General features: G+C 47.7%; 1 protein-coding gene across 2 annotated transcripts; it reads left to right on the plus strand.

Annotated features, from left to right (window-relative positions):
* The first annotated feature begins 458 nt into the window (after nucleotides 1–458).
* On the plus strand, nucleotides 459–8340 carry FKBP6 (FKBP prolyl isomerase family member 6 (inactive)). 2 transcript variants are annotated; one of them, XM_057529899.1, is made up of 8 exons: nucleotides 459–515; nucleotides 610–727; nucleotides 1073–1162; nucleotides 1959–2161; nucleotides 3414–3533; nucleotides 6635–6829; nucleotides 6955–7064; nucleotides 8250–8340. In XM_057529899.1, the coding sequence occupies exons 1-8, from the start codon at nucleotides 459–461 to the stop codon at nucleotides 8338–8340; spliced, it is 984 nt and encodes a 327-aa protein (XP_057385882.1). The 2 variants fall into 2 exon arrangements, with proteins under 2 accessions (XP_057385882.1, XP_057385883.1); XM_057529900.1 differs by lacking the exon at nucleotides 1073–1162.
* The last annotated feature ends 10695 nt before the right edge of the window (nucleotides 8341–19035 follow it).

A 19035-nucleotide genomic window follows, 5' to 3' on the forward strand; every position in this document is an offset into this window, starting at 1 on the left:
CCTGCGTGTCCCATTCCTTGCGCCTTCGCCACGTGCCACCACACGCCCCTGTCACGGGCCCCCGTCATGCTCTTCGCGTCCTCACCGGATGCCTGATCTTGCTCTGCACTCCCCCGTCACATGCCCAGTTACGCTCCACGTGTCCCGTCATGCTCCATGGGGCCTCACTACGTTTCCCATCATGCCCTGCGAGCTCTCAACTCGCGCGGGATCAAGCTCCTTGCGTCCCCACCACGTGCCCGGTCACGTACCCTGCCGGGCGTCCGCTGGCGCGTGGTCCAGCCCCCAGCCCCGGCGTGGGCCCGCAGGCAGTTGGCGGCGGTTGGAGTGGAGCGATGAGCGCCTCCTCGCGGTGCCTGAACGGATTGCCGCCGTTGGGTGCGGACGGCAGGGTATAAAGGGGAGGCCGAGTCTCCGCTGGGGGAGGGCAGCGGGATTGAGAGGCAGGCCGCGCGGAGATGGGGGGCAGCGCCCGGAACCCGGGAGTCCTGCAAAGGGACGACGCCCCCAGCCAGGTGAGGGCCCGGGCGCTGGGGAGTCAGGAGCCGGGGCCACCGGAGTCGGGTGTCAGCTGAGGACTCTGAGATCTTGTGTTTCATTCCCCACAAGTCTCCGTACCAGCGGTTAAGTCAAAGGATGCTGGACCTTTCCGGGGACCGGGGCGTGCTGAAGGATGTCATCCGAGAGGGTTCTGGAGAGCTGGTGACACCGGACGCTTCGGTGCTCGGTATGTCGTGCGGCCCTGGGTGCCGTCTGCCCTTGGGAGGCTGGCGATGCCCTAGTGCTGGCGGTTCCTCGGGTTTTAAGGGATAAGCGAGGGAACTCATTACCCCTTTGTGTGAGACCACTGTGAACCAGGGGCTCTGGGCGGCCCCCCAGCCCAGCTCTTCAACCTCAGAGCCAAAGGGCCGGCATCCAGACGTTGAGCAAAGGTTTCTCCTATCGCTCAGGGGGTGGGGCAGTTTAAGGGCATCTGGTACTCACATTGCTTTTGTGTGACAAAGAGGTGAGATGTGGAGGCGTGGGTGCCTTTGGTCCGTTTGCCTCCCACTGTCTCTTTCTTCTGTCCTAGTGAAATATTCTGGGTATCTGGAGCACATGGACAAGCCTTTTGATTCCAATTGCTTTAGGAAAACCCCTCGGCTCATGAAACTTGGAGAGGGTAAGTTCAGAAAAGGAGCTGGAAAAGACGCCGCAGCTTGGAGAACTGATGCAGGGCAGCGCCCTAGGACTGGAAAGCTGTCCAGAGAACTGAGTCTTCAAGTTGGTTTTTCTGAGGCTGGGTTTTGCTAAACGTTGTCTCCCACATTCCCCCCTGAGACCTAGGTATTTGGGAGTTGGCCTGCCTGGCAAGGAAGGTAACCTTTGCATCCTGACTTAAACATGGGGTGCCGCATTTTTCTTTGTTAGTTTACTAAGTAGACATCTATTGAATGACTCTTTTACAATGCAGGGTGAACAGAGAGGATGTACTCAGATGATTAGAAAGTCTGGGGCCAGTTTGGTGGAGATTGACACACTCCAGACAACTAACCTCATGGAGCTCCTGGGAGGCATAAGCAGTGTTTTATGGGAGTGCTTAATGAAGGCACAATTAATTCCAGCTGGGAAGACTTCATGGTAGAGGGGGCATTTGAAATGAGCCCTGAAGTTTGAATAAGGGTTCACTCAGGGTAGAAGCTGGGCCTTGGGGGAGGAGGACACATTGCAGGAAGAAGGGACTGCATGAACAGAGATGTAGAGGCCAGAATGCTGCAGAGCCTGGAGGAGTTAGAGTCTGGGGTGGGGTGGGGGTGGGAGGGGGTGGGAAACAAGGCTGAGAAGTGAGTTGGGACCACAGTGCAGAAGGCTTGGGGTACCATATGGAGAGATGTGGACGTGAAGGGGGAGGAAATGGATAGCACTGGGACAGGATACTGGGCAAGCTTCCACCGTGTATTTTTCATCCCTTCTTCCAGATATCACACTTTGGGGCATGGAGCTGGGCCTTCTGAGCATGCGGAGAGGAGAGCTGGCCAGGTTTCTGTTCAAACCGACCTATGCTTACGGAATGCTGGGCTGTCCTCCCCTGATCCCCCCAAACACTACCGTCTTGTTCGAGATCGAGCTGCTTGACTTCCTGGATTCTGCTGAGTCAGACAAGTTTTGTGCCCTCTCAGCCGTAAGTTCTGGAGCACAGATGTCAGCACTTGACAGAGAGTTGGGATGGGATTGTGTTTTTGGTAATTATCCTGCCCTGCTGTTGATCCTCGGCCCCAGATTCCGCCCGAGGCTCCTGTGTGGCGGTGGGGAGCGGGGGAGTGTCCCACCACTTGTTAATATGTGTCTGTCTTAGTTCTGCTGGCTCTTATGTGTGGGTACATGTGCTAGGCCAAGGGTTTGTTACGGACCACCAGGCTGAACTGACCTTTCAGTCACCGTTTGCCTAGTTCTCCCTGAAAGACAAGGAACATTTGTTTCTCAACGCTGTTTGGTTCCCAGCAAGTCAAGCACTGATAGCTCATAACTAAGGCGATCATATAATTTATTGTCCAACCCAGGATCCTTGAGAGTGAAAGGTACTATTAACCAGATGGGATACCAGGACACTGGGTGTAAACTGGGACAATCCCAGGCAAACTGGGACAGATGGCCTCTGTCTTCATAACTGAAAAATTGCCTTTCCTTTGTAGCCTTTCACTTAACTCATCCCGTAGAGACGAGGCTTCTGATTGTCAGCGGTCACATGCGCTCCTTGTTATGGTGTCTCACCCTAGCTGTACATGTGGCCTTAGATGTCCACCCCAGGATCACATCTGTATATGACATCTCCCCTGCTAAACTGTCACCACCTCAAGTGAGAGATACTACCTTTTTCTCATCTTTCCACGAAGCAGAGGTTCTTGCAGATAACCTGGGTCCCGACTCTTGTGTACTGATTTAGAATCTTTGGGGGTGGGGCCAGGACATCTGTTTAAAAAGAGGCTCTACAGGTGATTGTGATGTGTACCAAGGGTAGAGCCTCATGGCCAGAAAGACCAGCAGGGCCCTGGGCAGACCAAGACCTGTTAAATGCTTGCTGGATGAGTGGTTGTCCTGATACCTGACTTTTGTGCTTGGCAAGTTCCATCAGTTTCTAATTCGATGAGAAACTGCTTCTTTAGGGAGCATCTCTGGGTAGGACTAAACTAGTAGACTTCATTTTGGCTCTAGTCTGTAAAACAGGAGCAGTAGTGGCACCGACCTGCCGTGGCTTCTGTTGGGATTCACAGAGGTGACTTCTGCAGAGCCACCTAGCCCAGTGCTCGGCACACACGTGGCAGTGAGCAGAGGTTCCTAATCTAAAGGAGCAGCGCTGACAGCTGTAATGACGCTGGCATTGTGGCACTGGGGCGTTCAGTTTCCTTGCTGGTGTCCTTGTCTTTGATCCTCAGGAGCAACAGGATCAGTTTCCACTTCAGAAGGTCCTAAAAGTGGCAGCTACTGAACGGGAGTTTGGCAACTACCTTTTCCGCCAAAATCGTTTCTATGATGCCAAAGTGAGATATAAACAGGTAAGGCTGCTTTAAGGTACAAGTTTAGACCCTGGAAACTTCCTTCTTTAAAAGGTACAGACTTTTGTCTCTGTCCCTACTCCTCACGTACAGCCGTTAAGAAAAATCTTGCTTAAAAATCCGCATGCCAGAGGGCTAAAGACTAGGAGAGGGGACACAGGGTTTGGGGGAGCTGGTAATGTTTGGTTTTGGATCTGGATGTGATTGCATGGGTGTGTTCAGACTGTGAAGATTCACTGAGCTGGATGCTTACTTTTGTACTTAACTGTGTGTGTTTTTCAGTAAAAAAGTTTTTTAAATTTCTCTTTCTAGTTTAGGGTTCTCTGCCTACTGACTTCTCCACCCCATTTGCCATCTTCATTTCATGTCTCTCTGACAGTAGAGATTCATCTAATTCTGACTCCATTCTCACCAAGCTTCTGATTGTGATTTGGCTTCCTGTAGAGGTTTTGCTGACAGGAATTCACCGTTGGCCTTGCAATGCATTCAGCAAATATTATGAACACTTTCTGTGTGTCAAACTCTGCACCCTAAGTTCTAGAGGCAAACAGGATAGAGTTTAGAGTTTAGGGGCGTTCTGATTTTTGTCTCATTTGCATAGTGACACTAAACATTCAGGATTTGCATTCAGCTGTAAACCACAGAATCCTGAAAAACAGTTTTTCAAATAAACTAGAGACATAATATTTCTCACATAAGAAGGGAGGCAGTCGGGGCTTCCCTGGTGGCACAGTGGTTAAGAATCCACCTGCCAATGCAGGGGACCCGGGTTCAAGCCCTGGTCCGGGAAGATCCCACATGCTGCGGAGCAACAAAGCCCGTGCGCCACAACTACTGAGCCTGTGCTCTAGAGCCCTTGGGCGACAGCTACTGAGCCCGTGTGCCGCAACTACTGAATCCCACACACCATAGAGCCCGTGCTCCGCAACAAGAGAAGCCACTGCAATGAGAAGCCTGCGCACCGCAACGAAGAGTAGCCCCCGCTCCCTGCAACTAGAGAAAGCCCACGTGCAGCAATGAAGACCCAAAGCAGCCAAAAATAAATAAATAAATAAAATTTAAAGAAAGAAAGGAGGCAGTCGAAGCCTGGCATAGCAGTTCCACAAAGCCATCAGGGATTCAGGTTCCAGAGGTCTCTCTGCTCAGCTGCCCTTAAGCATGTTTTTGTTGTTTTTATTTTCCCCCAAGATGGTAGTTCAACCTGCAGCATCATGTGGTCATCTGGGCAGGAAGAAGGGAGGGGAGAAGAGTCTGGTGTGTTTATTTATATTAAGAGCTTTCCAGAATTCCTCCTACCCCAGCTTCCCTTTATATCTCATTGGCCAGACCCATGGTAAATGTCCATTTGCCCTTAGCTGTATATGTACAAGAAGCTGGGAAGTGTGGTTTAATTAGTACATTGCTGCTTTGAATGAAATGGAGGCTCTGTTAGAAGAGGAGGGAAATACCAATAGACATTATCTTTCTCTGACTTATTTCACTTAGCATAATACCTTCTAGGTCCATCCGTGTTGTCACAGATGGCAAGATTTCGTTCTATTTTATGGCTGAATAATGTTCCATTGTGTATATATACCACATTTTCTTTATCCATTCATCTATTTTTGGGCACTTAAGTTGCTTCCATATCTTGGCTACTGTAAATAATGCTGCAATGAATGTAAGGTGCATATATCTCTTTTTTATAATGAATTGGGAGATGGGGATTGACATATATACACTATTTTTTAAAATTTATTTATTTTATTTATTTATTTTTGGCTGCGTTGGGTCTTTGTTGCTGTGCACGGGCTTTCTCTAGTTGCGGTGAGCGAGGGCTACTCTTCCTTGTGATGTGCAGGCTTCTCATTGCGGTGGCTTCTCTTGTTGTGGAGCACGGGCTCTAGGCTCATGGGCTTCAGTAGTTGTGGCATGCAGGCTCAGTAGTTGTGGCTCACGGGCTCTAGAGCACCGGCTCAGTAGTTGTGGCACACGGGCTTAGTTGCTCCGTGGCGTGTGGGATCTTCCCAGACCAGGGCTCGAACCAGTGTCCCCTGCATTGGCAGGCACACTCTTAACCACTGCACCACCAGGGAAGTCCCTATAGTAATTTGTCTTAAACACCAGTCAGCCGTCAGTCATTTTCTTCATTCACTTTCGTGACAGTGGCTTTTGAAGCACAAGAGCTTTTAATTTTGATGAAGTCTAGTTTATTTATTCTTCAGATATTTGTGCTTTCAGTGTCATTATTAATCTAAGACCACAAAGATTTACACCAGTGTTTTCTTCTAAGAGTCTTACAGTTGAGCTCTTAGGTTTAAGTCTGTGGTCCATTTTGAGTAAATTGTTGTATGCTGTCTGAGGTAGGAATCCAACTTCATTCTTTTGCATGTTGACATCCATTTATCATAGCACCATTTGTTGAAAAGACTCCTCCTTCTCCATTGAATGGTGTGGCACCCTGTTGAAAATCAGCTGACTCTAGATGTGTATAGGCTTGTTTCTGGATTCTCAATCTGCATTGTTGGTTCTGTTCCACTGATCTATGTGTCTGTCCTTACGGGTATCACACTGGCTTGGTAATTAATAAGTTTTGAAATTAGAGAGTATGAGTCTTACAACTTTTTCTTTTTTTTTAACATTTTTTGGTTATTCAGGATCTCTTGAATTTCCATATGAATTTTCAGATCTGCTTGTCCATTTTTGCAAATTTTGGTAGTGGTTGCATTGAAAATGTAGAACAATTTGGGCACTCTTGCCATTTTAACAGTATTAAATCTTCTGATCTGTGAACATGAGATGTCTTTCCATTTATTTAGATCTTCTTTAATTTCTTTCAACAATGTTTTATAGTTTTCAATCTACAAGTGTTACACTTTAAATTTATTGCCACTTATTTTATTCTTTTTGATGCTGTTATAAATGGAGTTGTTTTCTTAATTTCGTTTTTGGATTATTCATTGCAAGAGTAAAGAAATACAACTGACTCTCATATATTGATCTTGTGTCCTGCAACTCTGCTAAACTCATTTTTTAGCACTAATTGTGTGTGTGTGTGTGTTCTTAGGGTTTGCTGTATGTAAGACCACCTTCTCTTGACCTCCTGTCTTCCTTCTCCACAGGCCTTGTTGCTTCTCCACCGGCGATCAGTACCCCTTGAAGAGCAGCACCTGGTGGAGACCGCCAAGCTGCTTGTCCTCCTTAACCTATCCTTCACGTACCTGAAGCTGGAGCGACCTGCCGTGGCCCTGCGCTATGGAGAGCAGGCTCTGAGCATTGACCAGAAGAACGCCAAGGCCCTCTTCCGATGCGGACAGGTGAGTTGGAGGGCAGGGACTTGGGAATGGATGCCTGAAGAAAGGCAGCAGTGGTGTTCAGCTTGGGCACTGCAGAAGTGCTGTCTTTCCTAAAGTGTGCTTTTAAACTTTTTTCCTTTTGACAGGCCTGTCTCCTCATGACTGAGTATCAGAAGGCCCGGGATTTTCTAGTCCGAGCCCAGAAGGAACAGCCCTTCAATCATGACATCAATAACGAGCTGAAGAAACTGGCCAGGTGAGAGCTGTGTTTGCAGGAGTGCAAACAGAGGAAGGAACGTGTGGTGCGGCTGCCACTCTGGCCTGCCCGCTCGGGTGAAGGCCTGTTTGATGTTGCCAGGCTTGTGCTGGGAGGCAGCGCCCCCTAGAGCTGGCTTTGTGAAGTGCTCGGCGCTCTGACCCACAGCTCCCAGGCCATGGTGGAGGGGGTGGGGGGCGGCTGTAGGACGGATCTCCAAACCACACATGCCTGGACCATTGCCCGCCTCCCTGTCCTCCCCCAGAAGTAAGCACCCTAAAGAGGTGGCCAGTGTGACTTTCAGAAAGGACAGTGTTCTTCGAATATTCTTCCCTGCTCGCCACCAACTGAGGACTGCTGTTCTCAACTGACTGCAGATCCTGGTTTGATGTGAAATGGCTCTTTCGAGGCTAGTCATACCCTAGGGTGACGCTCTTGTTACCCAGGTGATATTGATACCAACCTTGAAGTAATCTAACTTTTTCTGATTGTAGAAGCTACATGTTCATTGTAGAAAACTTTGAAATTTTCAACATAGTTAATCACCCATAATTCCATCACTTCATATTATAACCACTGGGTTTTTTTGTTTGTTTGTTTGTTTGTTTGGTGTTCTTTTGTTCCTCTGTATTGGTGAGATTTTTCTACTCCTGTTAACATTTTAAAATGTTTAATCCAGATTGCTAGTTAAAGCTTTCTTGCCATTAAAAAAGGTCTGAGGTGTGTGTACCTCTTATTTGGATCCCATTGTTTGCATTTCAGGCCTTTAACACTTTCTAGCAATTTCCTTTCTGGTATTTATAAATATCCTGTCAAGTTAGGTGTAGAAATTTTGGAGTCTGACCATTCTTTAGCAGGAAAATCTCAAGATAAGTCTGAGGTCTCTGAGTGTGAGGTGTTGCTCGGCAGGACCCTGCCGGCAGCCTCACTGACAGCAGCTCCCGGCCTTCGAAGCTGCCATCTTTGCAGACGGTGCGCTTTTTGTCCAAGGGCTTCCTGAACAGCCCTCGGGAGCCTCCCCCATCCCCCACCCCCACCCCCAGCATTGCTTCCACCCACTCCTGATTCGGTTTAAGGCCTGCTGAAGTTTCGGTGTTTCTGGACCTGAGTGGAGAATTCCAGCCACCAGGTGTCACCTCCCACAGAGACAGCCCTTCTCTAACTACTGTGTATTTCTCCTGACAGCTATTACAGGGATTACATGGGTAAAGAGAAAGAAATGTGTCACCGAATGTTTGCTCCTGGTGAACATGGCTCTACAGTAGGAGAAAACTAAAGGTAAGGAACGGGCTGATGCATGAAAAGCTTCAGGATTTTGTCTAGTACAGGTCTTCCCTGTAACGGTGGGGTTATGTCCCAATAAACCCATCGTAAGGTGAAAATATCATAAGTCAAAAATGCATTTAATACATCTAACCTCCCGGAACACCCTAACTTAGCGTCACTGGTCTTAACCGTGCTCAGAACGCTGATGTTAGCCTACAGTTGGGCCAAATCAGCCCACAGAAAGCCTGGTTTTATTATATAATAGAGTGTTGACTGTCTCGTGCAGTTTATTGAACACTGTACTGAAAGTTGGACCAGAATGGTTGTCTGGGTTCAGAACGGCTGTCAGCGTGTCGGTTGTTTACCCTCGTGATTGCGGGGCCGATCAGGAGCTCTGGCTTGCTGCCCGGCATCATGAGAGCCACTGGGACAGCATGCTGCTAGGCCGGGAAAAGATCAAAATCCAGAATTTCAAGTACCATTTCTGCTGAACGTGTATCGCTTTTGCACCATCATAAGGTGGAAAAGTCATGAGTCAGATCATCGTAAGCCGGGGGCTGTCTGTGTGAGGATGTGGGCTCTTCTCCTCGGCCCCCAGTGACTAGTGCTGCCTACAGTGAGGAGAGAAACCCTCCTTCCTGGAACTGATGGGCCGCTGTGGTGCAGGGGGAAGGCACGTGCTGTGGGCCTTCTCAGAGAAGATCACAGAAGTGAGGGAGGTCCATCCAGGGCTGGAGGTTAGATTCATAGGTTTGGGAAGCCTTAAGCCTAAAACTGAAAACAGAAATGTTTCATGGTATATGTTCACCTCCCTCACAGTAGCGTGGAACGTGAAGCTGTGAGTATAGTTATTAATGCAATGGTTTATCTGGGTGTTGAAGATAATGCTTTTCTTAATCTGGTTTCTCCCCAAAACCTGAAAGCCTCCAACCTCACCTTCCATCTAACACATTGTTAAAGATGATCCACATGTCGAGGGTGGGAATGGTTGGTAACTGCTAAGTTCCAAGTATTCCGAGAACTAGAGACAGAAGGTTTTCAGAGCAGCAGGGGGTGGGCACGCCCGGTCCTGCTGCACCCAGGGTTTAGCTGCTCGGTGCGGTTTCCCCAGGACTACATGACATAACCCTCTTGTCTGGTTTACTGTTACTTCAGAAAACTAATGGAAACAAAATCACCTGCCTTAAACACCTGCTTAGTTGGGTAGATAGCTCTGCTCTCTTGAGAGAAGTTAAACAAGGGACAAGAAAACAGCTGCTGGACGGGCTCATGGTGATAAATCTCTCCTTTGTTGCCTCCTCCATCTCCCTACAAAAGAGGCTTGAGAGAAGAAGGCAGTGAAAAGGCCCATTCATCTCAGGGCTTTTGCAAGTGATCTGTACACTCTTGTCTCTGCCCCGTCAGAAACAGCCAGTCGGTATCAGACGTAACGTCGCCGTCACCACTGACCGTGACCCTGTGACCTTGGCCTTCAGGTCTTGCGGGGACATTGGCATATTAGCAGGTCTCCTGAGCTGAGACGTGAGCCAGAGGACTTTTCTCATTTGGTGACTGTCAGTGTCTGCCAGAAATGGACGCCCAGTGGCTTTTTGCCAGACATTTTGAGCTGGGAGCTGGCAGGTTCTGCCACTTAATGAAGATCTGATTCTTCCCAGGTCTGTCCTAGAAACAGACTTTGGAAACCCAGCAGGGAAACAAGTGTCCTTTCTGTTGTCCTCACCTCCCAGCTTTCTGCATCTGGCAGACGTTTTGGAGCCGCTGATTCTTAGATGGTTTCGGCGGTATCCCTAAGTCTCGAGTTTGTCTTATCACCAGCAATGGCCACGATCATCAGACTCCCACTGCCGTTGAGGTTGTAACACGTTTTGGCTTTTGCGTCGTTGGTCTTGCTGCTCCCCTTTTTTTCTGTTGTACTTGTGCCTAGTTAGTCACTTAAAATGTCTAGGTTTTTAGATTATGTTGCCAACTAGTTTTAACTAACTAGGATCATTTAAAATGTGTACTTGTCTTCCAAAATGTTAGATGCTACTGACCCGTCTCCATCTTGTCTTCAAAGATGTTAGATACTTCTGGTGGATCGAGAGTTCCCTCAATTATATTCTCTAAGCCTCTGGTTATAGACGCAGTTTTTTGAGATCAATAGACCATGTCCTTTTCACCTTTGTATTTTGCAGCATCTGGAACCATGCCTAGCATGTGATTGACGCTCAGTAAATGTTAGTTGGATCAAATATGAAATAGCTGAAATGCTAGCCCAGCCTCTTTGAAACCATACCTTCCAGGCTGACTCTTGTATTGGCTGTCAGGACTCATGTTATTGCCAGTAACAGAAACCCATTTTTAACTAGTGTCCACTAAAAAAGAGGTTTACTGACGGGATCCTGGGGTAGCTCACAGAATCCAAGGAGATGGTGAACAGTCAGTAGTCGGGCAGGTAGAGACTGTGGGCCTCAGGGAATCAGTCTCATCTTCGCTTCATTCTCTCCTGCCCTAAGGAATGCCCAGGCGTCCATTTACACAGCCTTTCTATTGGAGAGGGGTATTCCTTACCCACACCTCCCTCCTCTTCCTGAACCAGCTGTAGCTCCAGTTTGAAAAATCTCGAAGCAGCGCTCTGACCTGGTTTGGAGGGTGTGGAGTCCCAGTTATCATATCATTTCATCCAAAAGGATTTCCCTGTGTATCTCTAAAAGATAAGGACCACTCTTGCACATTTTCTTTTATTCTCTGAACTGCTTATTTTTCTGTTCATTTGCTTTGACTTTTCTCTTTTCCGTGTTATAGACTTTCCACAAATGGTTGGTGTTTCTTGGTTGCTTATTCACATATAAGAATGAAACAGTAAGGAAAGTTGACCAGGAGCTCTGTCACCTGGGCAGGGCTTTTCGACTCATCCTTCTTAAGGCTGAACAGATGGGAGCTGACTGAAATGCTTTAAGATCCTTAAATACCACAGGGAGGGGCTTTGCATTGGGCACCAACTACTATACTAGCTTCCCAGATTTTCCTCGGGTGGATTTTCCCCCCGAAATAGGGGGTACAAGTTCTGTATTATTTTAATCTGTATATCCTCAATTTCTAGTGAGGTTGAGCATCTTCTTGCATATTTATTGGCCCCATATATTCTTTAGGCAAATTTCCTATTGATATCCTTTGCTCACTCTTGGGTCTTTTCTTCATTGTTTTGTAAGAACCCTTTTTCATGTGAAGGATGTTCACTAAATGTCTGTTAGGTAAGTTCACATATTTTCTTCTAGTTGTTCTGAGTACTTATACATTTACATGTATCGCTGTTTTCTGTGTGGCCTCTGGAATTCACATTATGCTTACACTTGACCTGTGGGAGTAGCAGAGGTCTGTGATGAGTGAGCAGGAGAGCTCAGGGGTAACGGGTTTCCTAACAGTTCTGCCTGGAGTCTGAGCGTCATTCCATGTCCACAGTGCTCCATAATGTCCATAAGCCCATTTAATCTTCCCAGCATTTTTTTTTTAAATGCTCTTTATTTTTATTTATTTATTTTTTTTATAAATTTATTTTTAGCTGTGTTGGGTCTTCGTTTCTGTGCGAGGGCTTTCTCTAGTTGCGGCGAGCGGGGGCCACTCTTCATCGCGGTGCCCGGGCCTCTCACTATCGCAGCCTCTCTTTGTTGCGGAGCACAGGCTCCAGACGCGCAGGCTCAGTAGTTGTGGCTCACGGGCCCAGTCACTCCGTGGCATGTGGGATCTTCCCAGACCAGGGCTCGAACCCGTGTCCCCTGCATTGGCAGGCAGATTCTCAACCACTGCGCCACGAGGGAAGCCCCCAGCATTTTTTTGAGGGAGAAATTATCTCCGTTTTACAGATTGGGGAAGGAATAAAGCTCAGAGAATTAGACCCTTTCCCTGTTTGCATGTGTGTAAACAACTGTGATCATTTTCATTTGATTTGAAATGTAAACCCCAGGTGATATCTGAGGCTTTGAATATATTCAGCTTCTTTCTTCAGCTGGAGCGTTATCACTGGTTGCTCAGGGATATTTTATTCCTTTCTTAGGTGTTTAGGAATTTCCTCCCTCTTCTCTGCTTTTCCATTCTTAAGAGAAGCTGAAGCCTTTGGGCTATAGAATTAAGAGGATTGAGCCGTGTTGCTTGGCCAGCCTCAGGGAAAGAGTATCCTAACAGACTTCATAAAAAGTATTTTCTGGGAAGTCAAAGCAGCTCCCAGGAGGCTCAGGTAGAAATAAAGGCCGAGCTGTGGAGAGTCCACTCCTGTAGTTGAGATTCTGGGATTCGTTTAGTCCTGGTTCAGAATGTTGGCCAGAGTGAGCCCTGGAGCAGCAAGCCCCACAGAGCTCGGCGCCGAGGCTCGAGGGGTCCTCTGGGGTCAGGGGTTCCCTCGTTCCAAAATAGCCTTCCTGTGTCCGGCCCGTACCGGCCAGGTGCCCGGAAACCCTAGGAGCAGAGCACCATCCCTCACAGTATGCGACCAGATCCAGACGGAGAAGCTGTTTGATCCCATTCTTCCCAAAGGGATTAAGGAGAAACTCTCAAATCTACTGTTGAGTCTATAAAGATATTTCATGCCTCCAGTTAGGCTCGTCTGAATCCTGAACAAATAATAACTTGCTTAAGTGTAGTTTTATGATTTTATATATTAATTCTGACTGACTTTCCCTGCATCTCCACTTTTTTTCCTCCTCCAAATGGAGATGTGTTTTCTCAAGAGTAACGGGGCCAGGCAGGCATCCTCTTGTTCTCAGATGAGGGCCGTGCTGTTTCCCAGGCAAACTGTTAGACACAGTCTCTTGATCTTTAGGAAATCTGTGAAATGCCTTTTCTCCCAGCTCAGGGGTGTCATTGAAGTCATCCCTTTGTTGTGTGACTATAAATAACTCCACTCAGGTTGGCACCTCTTCATTTTACCCCTTCCTGGGAAACGTTTCCGCTGGTAGAGCTTCTTTGGCCCGTTCACCTCTCTCTGCAGCCTCTCTTGGCAGCCGTAACAGGCCCCAAACCTGCTGCCTACTGAGATTTACTTCTGTGCTCTTAGTAGGTGAGGTATCAATGAGGGCTAGTTAATTAAATGTCAGGCGATAACTAGGTTCCTTTCTCTAATCTTCAAATCAGTGATTACTGAAGTGCTGTTACCTTTCCTTATGGGGCTGAAAAATGGGAAATTTGGATTCTCAGTCTTAGCTTGCTTTCTGTGACATCAGCCAAGTCATTTAACCCCTCTGGGCTTCAGTCTTGTCACCTGTAGGATGAAGCGATTAGATCTTTAAGGTCACTCTGTACCTCTTTCTCCTGTCAGATGTTGGCTCAGTTGTTTTTAATTTCTTGGAGTCATAATCACCTCATTATGAATAAGCCTTGTCTCCAGGCCTATGTAAGCCAGACCCTGATTTAGGTAAATAAGGATACAGGCAAATAGTGAAAGAAGTGAGCCTGAGCAATAAGGAATAAACACGTAGTAAGCCTCTTAGTGCCTTGAGACACTTCAGGGAGAGGATGAGGGGTCTTAGTTTGGTTCTCCTGACTGCCCTTTGAGGGCCCTGCCAGAGCGGCCCCAGACCCAGGATGAAGCCGAGATGAATGGGGATGAGCCTCCGAGTCTCAAGAACCCAGAGAAGGGTTTTCAAATCTGTTAGACAAAGGGAATGAGCACAAATCATCTGTAGCACAGAGGACAAGGGTATGTCCGCAGGGATGTGGTCTGCTTCATCCACACCGTGGTCATTGTCACAGACTGAACAGAAAAGGCTGTGAGAGACAGATGCAGGCCTTGGCTCTTTAATTCTTTTTGGCATGCCGACACATCACAGGGCTTGGTGATGATGATGATGATTCTTGGTGAACTGCATGTGATAGCCATGAGTGTAAGAAAATTCCTCTGTGCTAGTTTCCTACTGCAGCTGTAACAATGGCCTGGAGAGGCTGCTTGCATCCCTTGGCTAGTGGTCTCTTCCTCCATCTTCAAAGCCGGTAGCATAGCATCTGCAAACTACCATACCCTCCTGCCCTGGTCAGCATCTCTCTCTCTCTCAGTCCCTCCCTCCCTCCCCTCTGCTTCTGTAGTCATGTTTTCTTCTCTGACTCTGACCTTCCTGTCTCCCTCAGAATCCTTCTGAATGCATCGGGCCCACCCAAATAATCCAGGATACTCTCCCATCTCAAGATCTTTAATTTAATCACAAACTCCCTTTTGCCACATATGGTGAGATAGTCACAGGTTCTGTGAATTAAGAGGTAGACACCTTTGGGGGGTGGCCTTTATTCTATCTATCATACCCTCTTATGTATCACCACATACTGGGAACTACAGATCTCTTTAAAGATAACTCAGAGCCATACACCCTAAATGTTCTCCACTTAGTCCCTTCTGTCCCAAATAAGACAATCATAACAGCCTTCCTTGGAACATTTCCTCTCTTGTGGTCATCCCACTAGTGGCTGGGGGAATAATGGTATAAGGGGAAAGGACTAGAGCCAGGAGACAGTCACAGCCAACCTCTCAGCCAGCAGATGAGGGCCTGAATGCAGACGTGGGGAGCAGGGTGCAGAAGGAGAGACTCTTTTAGGTGGCAGAATCACATGGTTTGGTGTTGGGATGAGGGAAAGAATCAAGAATGATCTCCAGATTTCCAGCTTCAATAGCTGGGTCCCTGGAGGCATTAGCAACTGAAGGAGGCTTGGGGCAGGTATTTTTTTTGTGGGCTTGAGGAACTTGAGGTACCTGTAGGACGTCCAGGTAGCCGGCAGGAAGTTGACTGTGAGTGTAGGGGTCAGAGAGGAGGTCTGGCTGGAGAGCACGTGGCAGCCACGAGTATATGCAGGGCACTAAAATCCAGGCATGTGACGAAGTCACCCAGGAGGCGGTGTAGAGAGAGGAAGACCGTGGGCCAAGGATGGACCCTGGCAGCACCAACATGGAACTGAGAAGAGAGGCTGGGAGCCAGGAGGACGAGTGGGAGGTTTAGCTGGGAGTCTAAACCAGAGAAGAGAGCAGGTGGATGGTAATTAGAAACATGTTGAATAATGTAAACCTTGTTTTGAAACAAGGGTGGCAGTTGGGTGGCACTTTTGACCCCTCTTGGATCTTGTCTTCTGTTGTCTGCACCATGGCACTGTGGCACCTGATGGCTGTGAACGCTGACAGTTGTCATCAGAGGAAGCGTGCTGTGAGTCCTAGGCCACCCGCAAGTCAGGGCAGAGGCCTGGGGGTGCTCTCTGGTTCAGTTTAAAGCTAAAAAGTGTGGGCTTCAGGGGACCACTCAGAGAGCTTGATGTGTGTTCCCAGCAGGGAGGGGACACACAGTGACGCCGGCCTCACGCCAGCGGTGAGAAGCAGAGAGGCGTAGCCGGCTGGGGGTGGGGAGCGCACCAGGGAGGCTGAGGGGACTGCAGCAGGAAGAGTCGGTGCGGAGCAGGCCTCCAGAGGCCAGGGCCAAGGCGGGGACAGGCAGATGAAGGTGGGCGCAGCAGCGAGGGCTGGCTTTGAACGCTTGCCAGGCACGGTGGCGGGAGCAGGAGGGGCAGGGTGGAGAACCAGACAGGCCAGAGGACACAGCCAGCTGGTGAGGTGGCCAGCACATCACATCACACAGTGTGTGAGTGGGCTCGGGCTCCTTGTAAAATTCTTTTCCCTCAGCTGGATGTTTGAGATACCCAGACTAGGTTATTCCGATTAAGTAATGCGTTTTGAGAAAGAGAACTAGTTAAATGGCTACAGGGAGGGTCTAGGAATCTTCACCTTAACGTGCAGCATATGTGCATTTTTTGGGATTTGAAGCGGGATCCATAGCTCTCACCAGTTTTTTTGTTTGTTTTGTTTGCTTTTTTTTTTTGGCTGTGTTGGGTCTTTGTTGCTGTGCATGGGCTTCCTCTAGCTGCGGCGAGCAGGGGCTACTCTTCGTTGCGGTGCACGGGCTTCTCACTGCGGTGGCTTCTCTTGTTGCGGAGCACGGGCTCTCGGCACGCGGGCTTCTGTAGTTGTGGCTCGTGGGCTCCAGGGCGCAGGCTCAGCAGTTGTGGCGCACGGGCTTAGTTGCTCTGCAGCATGTGGGATCTTCCCGAACCAGGGATTGAACCCGTGTCCCTTACGTTGGCAGGCGGATTCTTAACCATTGCGCCACCAGGGAAGTCCTCTCACCAGTTTTTTCAAAGGGCTATATGACCCATAAAAGGTGAAGACCGACTGTTCTAGAGGTTTCTCACAGATGCTGTTCATGTCTGCTTGCTCACTCTGGCTCACTGTTGCAGGACTGGAGGGAAGGGCTCTAGGCCAGCGCTGCGGATGGGCAGTACTCGTGCAGGGCTGGTGCACGGCACCGTGGGAACTCCGCTTACCCTGCCCTGATCCTTGGCTCTTTGTCCTCGGGTTTCAAACATAAACATCCCAGGCTCTGCAGCCTCCGGCTCCTGGTTCCAGGATTACATCACTTCTCCATCTTCTCTGTTACATTTTCACACTCTTCTTTGATTACTGCCCATTATTTTGTGCAACTGTTGTGGACACCTATCATATCATTGCTTGAGTTTCTATTTCACAGTGACTGTGCCTTTTCCCCAGGCCTGGGGTTTACTCTCTTCAGAAGCAGCTTGTTTAGTATTAATATATTCAGCTGGAGTCTGCCCTGCTGGACCTTTGTCTGTGTTCTCTGCCTGAATCTGACTTCTTTTGTTTTTGAGGGTCTCCTGGCTGACCTTTCCTTGAGCCCTGGGTACATGATGGCTTTTCTCTCTGCCTTTTGCACCTCAGTGTGCAATGAGTATTGGATTTTCAAAATGAAATTTGAACTTCTCTGTTTTGATGCATTTTCATTTATGCTAAAGTGTTTCTTTTTATCGGTTTCAATTTGAAAATTCAGCTGACTGAACCTCATAAAATCCCAGTGTCTGATCTTGGAGGCTCTCCCTGCCCATCTGCATTCCCGGGCACATGTTTGTGCTGAGTGAATATTGAATACAGGGTTTATTTCTACAGTCATTTCATGAGGCACAGACTAGACTGAGTTTTCTTTTTCATTGATGAGTATTAAACTTTTTATTATGGACATTTTCAAACCTACGCAGGTTTAGAAAGGATAGCATGACAGTCTGAGTTATCAGCATATTCTGCTGTTCTGTTTCCTCTACCACCCCCCACCCCATAACTTTTTGTCATATTTTAATTTAAATTATAAAAATGCTACCTGCTTATAGTTTTAACCCAAAAAGCGGAGAATAAAACCTCCCAGTCCCCAAACCTACTCCCTAGAGGTAACCACTGATGTTTCATATGTGTCCCTCCCTAAGGGTTTTTATGAATATTCGAGATTGTGGGTGTCAATGTAATCTTCCCCACAAATAGAATTATACATCTTGTACCATAATGCAATTTGGATGTTTTCTAGGTTAGCACACAAAGAACTACCTCATTAAAAATAAAAAGACCCAGTAGCATTCCATCCTGGGAAGGAATCATCATATTCTTAACAGTGATTGATAGATAGATGGATGGATAGGTAGATAGACAGGAGATGACATAGTTATCCCCACACCTGAGTTTTCTGTGGGATTTATTTAAATGTCGTGTCACTGGGTGGTAGCATGTATATCTTCAGCTGAACTAGGAATCACTAAATTGACCTCTCAAGTGTTTATACCACTTTACATGCCCTTTGGTAGTGTCTGAGATTCCATTCCATAGCTTTGCCATCATTTGTATTGTTAGATGTCTTAATCTTTGCCAGTTTGGTGCATCCAAAATGGGATCTTGTTATCAGAATTGGCATGTCCCTGATCAGGCATCTTTTCACATGTGTACAGTCACATGTCCTTTCTATAAATTGCCTGTTTCTCTGTAACCAAACACCTTTCTGAATTTTTCAGTTTTTTGATAGTTATTAAAATGTCAGTTACTTCCCTGGATACTCTAGGCATATGATCATCGTATATAAGTAATGGTAACTTTGTCTTCTCCTTCTCACCTTCTCTTATTTTATTCAGAGCCCATCTCACCATGTGGGCTGAGTGCTTCCAGAACAGTGTTAGATGGTGGTGACGGCTCAGCACCGCATCTTTTGTGACCATAGTGGGTGACCTGTTGCTGCTACACTGCTCAGCATGATGCGGACTTTCTGTTGAGATATAGTCTTCTCTTTACCATGTTAAGGAAATGTTTTTATACTAAAGGCTTCTATCAGGAAAGATTGTTATCAAATGCCTTCCTGTCACAAAGATAAGCTTTTTTTACCCTTTGACCTCTTATTATGGTTTATAATATTGAATCTTCGTGGCAGGGATAGCAATACTGTGCTTTTTTTTTTGGCTGCATCGGGTCTTCGTTGCTGTGCACGGGCTTTCTCTAGTTGCGGCGAGCGGGGGCTACTCTTCATTGTGGTGAGCGGGCTTCTCATTGCTGCGGCTTCTCTTATTGTGAAGCATGGGCTCTTGGCGTGTGGGCTTCAGTTGTTGCAGCACGCAGGCTCAGTAGTTGCAGCACGCAGGCCCTAGAGTGAGTGGGCTTCAGCAGTTGTGGCACACGGGCTTAGTTGCTCCGCAGCATGTGGGATCTTCCAGGACCGGGGATCGAACCCGTGTCCCCTGCATTGGCAGGCAGATTCTTAACCACTGCGCCACCAAGGAAGTCCAGAAATATTGTGCAATTTTAATTGGTTGCTTTGGAAGAGCGGCAGAGTTCCTCTAACACAAAAGAGCATGTTCCTTCCCTAAGCAAATGCATTCA

The sequence above is a fragment of the Balaenoptera acutorostrata genome, chromosome 15 (assembly GCF_949987535.1).
Source record: "Balaenoptera acutorostrata chromosome 15, mBalAcu1.1, whole genome shotgun sequence".
In the NCBI taxonomy this organism is placed as follows: domain Eukaryota; kingdom Metazoa; phylum Chordata; class Mammalia; order Artiodactyla; family Balaenopteridae; genus Balaenoptera; species Balaenoptera acutorostrata.

What these genes read in the sequence shown, in the direction of transcription:
- FKBP6 (XM_057529899.1), top strand. Translation starts at nt 459, where the DNA reads ATGGGGGGCAGCGCCCGGAACCCGGGAGTCCTGCAAAGGGACGACGCC. An exon ending in GGGACGACGCCCCCAGCCAG is followed by an intron (nt 516 to 609) that starts GTGAGGGCCCGG and finishes ATTCCCCACAAG; the next exon opens with TCTCCGTACCAGCGGTTAAG. An exon ending in GAGCTGAAGAAACTGGCCAG is followed by an intron (nt 7,065 to 8,249) that starts GTGAGAGCTGTG and finishes TTCTCCTGACAG; the next exon opens with CTATTACAGGGATTACATGG.